The sequence below is a fragment of the Chanodichthys erythropterus genome, chromosome 21, assembly GCF_024489055.1.
Source record: "Chanodichthys erythropterus isolate Z2021 chromosome 21, ASM2448905v1, whole genome shotgun sequence".
Classification (NCBI taxonomy): domain Eukaryota; kingdom Metazoa; phylum Chordata; class Actinopteri; order Cypriniformes; family Xenocyprididae; genus Chanodichthys; species Chanodichthys erythropterus.
Window position 1 is genome coordinate 13,921,472 of NC_090241.1, and position 5,332 is coordinate 13,926,803.

At 35.0% G+C, this 5,332-nt stretch overlaps 1 protein-coding gene and 2 long non-coding RNA genes across 7 annotated transcripts; 2 read left to right on the top strand and 1 right to left on the bottom strand.

Annotated features, from left to right (window-relative positions):
* Positions 1-55: 55 nt before the first annotated feature.
* On the top strand, positions 56-1,289 carry LOC137010802 (uncharacterized). Its single transcript, XR_010893404.1, has 3 exons — positions 56-212; positions 544-659; positions 1,159-1,289. It is a non-coding gene; the product is annotated as an uncharacterized lncRNA (long non-coding RNA).
* A 183-nt stretch (positions 1,290-1,472) lies between these two features.
* Positions 1,473-2,932, top strand: LOC137010803 (uncharacterized). Its single transcript, XR_010893405.1, has 3 exons — positions 1,473-1,538; positions 1,763-1,835; positions 2,858-2,932. It is a non-coding gene; the product is annotated as an uncharacterized lncRNA (long non-coding RNA).
* On the bottom strand, positions 1,834-5,044 carry anapc11 (APC11 anaphase promoting complex subunit 11 homolog (yeast)). Of its 5 annotated transcripts, none has more exons than XM_067373141.1 (5): positions 4,910-5,044; positions 4,476-4,521; positions 4,267-4,380; positions 3,920-4,061; positions 1,834-3,795 (listed from the first exon to the last, which is right to left on the bottom strand). In XM_067373141.1, exons 3-5 carry the CDS (start codon positions 4,373-4,375, stop codon positions 3,780-3,782), a joined length of 267 nt encoding a protein of 88 aa, XP_067229242.1. In that variant the 5' UTR covers positions 4,376-4,380; positions 4,476-4,521; positions 4,910-5,044; the 3' UTR covers positions 1,834-3,779. The 5 variants fall into 5 exon arrangements, with proteins under 5 accessions (XP_067229242.1, XP_067229244.1, XP_067229240.1 ...); XM_067373143.1 differs by having other exon boundaries at positions 4,925-5,017; XM_067373139.1 differs by lacking the exon at positions 4,476-4,521 and having other exon boundaries at positions 4,910-5,036.
* Between the last annotated feature and the right edge of the window lie 288 nt (positions 5,045-5,332).

Consider the following 5,332-nt stretch of genomic DNA (forward strand, 5'->3'; position numbering starts at 1 on the left):
GAGGAAGACTATAAGCAGATGGAGATCATGCATTGGCAATCTACTGCTATGCGGTTCCCAGATGTGCAATGTTGAATTTTCTGTCGAATTTGAACCACTGAATTTGTAGAAGCGAATTTGTAAAGCAAAATAAAATGGACTGAAATTGCCTGTAGAATATTATAGGATGTATTTTTAAGCAGACCGCATATTTCAGAAGCGAAATCTAAAAGGTGAATATGAATCACTGAATTTTTAATAATGAAAATGTGTGAAATGTTTTGAACTGAAATATTCACATCTTAAATATACGACCATGCTGAATTTCAGCCCTTTGAAATGCAATCCTTAAAAATGCAATGCATTAATTTTTAATTAGTGCAATTCAACTAGCTTTTTTATTTCAAAAACATTTGTCATTATTTTACATCCATAGAATTTACTTTTCAACCCATTGGTAAAATCTCGGTTCTCGGCTCATTACAGACATGGCTGAAAGAGACGGTTCCTAATCCCGATTAAATGTAGTGCTGATGTCAGACCAATTTCTGTTTCATTCAAAAGGTCCGATTCAACAGACAGATTCGTCCTCCAATCTGACTGATTGTTGTGCTGTACTCCCCTCAACGCAGCAGTATACGTATCGTTTTGGCTGGGACAAAGGATTTAAACGCAACTTTGTAAGTTCCAAATGCTCGTAAGCTTTAATAGCATTAATTGTAATATTTTAGTTACGTTGAATCGATCTCTGATTTAAACGTCGAGTTCAGTTGTGGGTTTTATGGAGGGTTTCTGCTATTGATGTTAGCTGCTAAGCTAGCCGGATGTCATTTGCGAACATATTACATCCTGTTATAGCACAATAAACATGTTTGCAATTTCAATTACATGCAACGGCAAATAGTGTTTGTTTGTGAGACTAACCTCAAAATAACTGCACGTAATAAACTTTAAGAACAGACCACAGCTCGAAAAGCTATTGCTACATTTCCAGGTTTAACTGCCTGCTTTTGTGCTTTGACACTTCCTGGAGAGCAGTTCCCTGTAATAATAATAATAATAATCATCATCATATAATTAACTCTGTGAAATCGCGCCTTTCACAATGGGTCTGTCACTTAAGTGTCATAAGTTTGATTTAATAAGAGTTAAAATACTGTTGCATGGGGATTTTGGCAGTGTTGTGGGCAGCTCTCCATCCCCAAACATGGTTCAGAATTACAAGCAGATGTCCGGAGACTGTTCCCCAACCAACACCGAGGAACTACTCACACCAGCACACGAGGAAAATGTGCGATTCATTCATTACAGTAAGTTGCTTTATAAAAAATATAGGACATCTTTTAAAATGCAGAGGGGAAAAAAAAGTGGCCCATCAAAAATATGCTGTTTGTAAGTGATTTTATGTTGTTTGGGAATTAGTGTTTAGATAACATCAACACTTCCTCCAACAGCTTGGCAGCGAGTAATGAGAGAAATGCAGACTTGCCAGGGAAGTGAAAACAATAACCAGGGGCCTCAGAAGTATGTGGAAAGGATGCCAAACCCTGCACTAAGCTGTAGGTTCAACTGGGTGATTTTTGTCCTGGGGATTGTATTTTGTTGATAAATGAACATGTTAGAGGGCTAAATAATTAATATTGTTTGAAATATTTGGCAGATCTAACAGCTGTTCCCTTTCTTTGCTAGTTATGTTTCTTAAAAACTGCATTTTCTTAAGACTTGCCTGAAACATTGTTGAAAATGCATGTATGCTCTCTAACTATTTGTTTCTACTCTTCAGCTTTTACACCAGTCGACTTGAATGATGTGAAAAGGAAAAACACACAAGAGTCCAAGAAGTCTTTATGAAATTTGTATGTTAACTTCTTGCCTGATGCACTGATTATTATTATTCAGACCATTTATCTGCTGATCCCTGATCCATACCTTTATTCAAATGATAAGCGTTGTTCATTGATGCCTACTCCGTCCTATGTTTAAGGACAAATGATGCTCCTTGAAATAATGTTTTTATAATTTCCATTCCTTTTCATAGAGTGCTGCAGATATTTTCATGTAGCACTTTTTCTTCCAAGAATGAATATTTTTGTAGGCCAAACCAGAAGTTAGCATCACCCTGGTTTCCTCAACAAAAACCCATTAGGATTTTTTCATTGGCTTTTGGATTATTGCAGAAATAAACTGTGACCATCAAAAGGTTATGATTCTTATGTTTTGTTCTTTGTAATAATCAGAAATGAACACAACTTTAATGAATTTTTAAAATACAATTGGTAAAAGTAATAAGCTAATCGTAAACAAACTACACTACGATCTCATGTTCGCTGTCACCACCATTAAGCGTCCAACAACTTTTTTTTTTTTTCCCCTAAAAGTTTAAAATATTTTTTCAGGAGTGTGATTATAAACACATCAAGGCTGTAAAAGTGGAAGATATACAGTAGATGATCTTACCTGTTTGGTGTGATCACATTTAATGTCCCCAACAACCTCTGTAATCACATTTAGCCACTTGTTAGCACCTACCTTTTTTCAAGACAAGTATTACATTTTTAAAAAATCACAAGGGGTAATACTTATGTATTTTATATTTAAAATAAAACGTGAAAATATCCCGAGCTTGTGTTACCTTACTTCAGGCATTTAACCAAAAAACCCATTTAAAAAAAAGACTTTAGGATGATTGAATCGGAAGTGCTAAAATGCTTACTCGTTTCTGGGTTTTGACCTACAAAAATGTATCATCCCTGCAGCACTGTATTTATGCTCATGTAAACCAGCATATAGGGCAAAAAGTATGACTTTTTGATCTATGATGATCACCCATCAAACCAAAATGAACAAATTTATAATAAAAAAATATTGTATTTTTCAGTATAATTATTCCATAGCCACATTATTTTTCTTCAGATGTTGCAAGGAAACAGAAAAGATTGGATAATGTGCTCATAGGTAAGCTAATAAACCTGTTATCTAAAGAACTGTGCAATTATTAAAACATTCTAAATACCTTCTTGGTTTACAGATGTCTATAAGAAGAATACAGTACAAAGATTTGGAATAAATGAATGCATGTGTACTGTTACACTTAGAAGCAGTAACTTGTTCAAGTTAGCCAGGATGGCTCAACTTACCCTGGGCAAGCATGTGCCAGTGCCACTCTTTTGAAAGTCATATTTCTTATTTCAGTTCCTCACATCCCTCCTTGCTGTATAGTTTATTTCAATACCTTTGTCTCAGTTGTACAAGTTGTATGTTGTTGGCAGTTTCCATATTATTAGAGTCAGTTATTCGACATGTAAGAATATCCTTCTTTTTTTTTTTTTTATAATAAAAACAAATATTTAGTATACATTCAGTAATGACGTTCAGAGTGGGGCCTCTGTTATGAATTATTTTTAGGAAATGATTATAAATCAAGGCATATAAAATCTACATAAATCTGGACAAATATGCATGTTAAAATTAACTCCATTAAAAATATGCTAACTAAGAATGACAACTTTACTTTCTCAAAATAACTCATGAAGGTATGAGAATGTTATCAGTTTTAAATGGTGGGACTTTCATGTCAGTTATTTGGGATATGCACAAATGCATACCACTGTCAGTATCCTGTGACATTCTGTCCCCTGTGACTGTCCGTTGGACTGCCAATCGCAGTCAGCCGTTTTGTACAAAACCATACCATATTGATTTTAAATTTGAATGTCATTTTGTGGGATAATTAGCCATAAAAACATTTATTATAATAAACAAACAAAAGCAACAATTTGTGGTGCACTTATTTAATCTCCTCAGGAAGTGTCTCCCCTGAATAAAAAAAAAGAACATTCATTATTGTGATAGAAGTCAACCAAAGATAATTTTTAAGAATGAATACAGAATTCACAATGAAAATAGATGTGTCATGCTGTTGCCTGACAGGTAAACTCACTCTTTAAACTTCCATTCCTGACGGCACATTGGGCACTGCTGCTGTACTTGCTGAGAGTTCAGCCACTTCAGGATGCAGTGCATGTGGAAACAATGCGAGCACTGACCCCAAACCAATGGGCAGTCATCTCCTGGAACCTTACCTGATAAAACCATTGAGTACATTTAATTTTCTTACACTGAATATATATGGCTCAACTACACAAAAAAGTTTCACAAGTAGGTCTGTGTTTAAACTTAAAACAGTAGGATTTCATTGGGATTAAAACAGAAGATTTCCTGAGAAAACTGCAAAGGGACAGGTGGCAGTGTAGTCTGTCCATGATAAAGCGAAATCAGGTTACCCACAGTCTGGGCAGCAGCCGTTGAAAGGTGCTCGACAGATGCCACAGTTCTCATCATTAGCCACCCACAACCAGGAGGCCACACCATTCCACTGCTTTATTTTAACCTTCATCACTTCTGGAATTCACATAAACATAGGACAGATTTTTTTATTAATTATTTCCCATTCAAACAGATAATATTATAACGATAAGCCTGCAGAGTTACCACACCTTTTTACCAACGACTTTCCTGGACCTTTCCAATCCTTTTTAAATACTGGAAAAAGATTTGTAAAAATATTTTGTGGAGACTGCACTCACGAATAATAATTTTACGTCCTTGGATATAACCTTACCATGGTACTGAATACCATGAATACCACGTTCATGTACCCAGATATTTACATTATATAAATAATTCAAAAATACCACGGAATAGAAAACGCTTCTCACAATCAAAATACTACGACAAAGCATTGTACTGTTATGATATTATTCTTTTTAGCAGTTTTTCTTTTTGCTAATGTATAATGACATCCACCTATGTCAGCTCAGCTATGAGTGAACACAATGAACATGAATTACATGAACATAATACGAATCTAAAACATGTGGCGTTTTCGTTGATAGAGAGCAAATGATTAAAATGTTTTAATAATACTGACCCACAAATGTATTACCATTGATCAATCTCACTACGGCGATGATTTCACGTCAATAACATCTCATCTCATAAGATGCGAGCAATACAGTTTGCTTGAGCTCAACTTTCTTCGCGCTTTCTGAAGCCAGCTGAAAGCACAACACCTCCACCTACTGTATGGGAGGCATACCTAGCCTTAAAGCTTCTTTTATCTTTAATAAAGAAAGTAAACAAACAGGTTAATAATAAACAATGAAATAAAAAAATACTTTAAGAAATATGCTTTTTATGCTTTTTATATCTTGTTATTTGAGTTTTTTTTTACACAGATACATAGCCTATCTATGTTTTACAGCTCGATTTGTCATCCTTTAGAAAGAGGAGCGAATCCGGAAATGTGGCGTCTCCTAGCAACGGAGATGCAACATAAACACTGCAGGTCTAG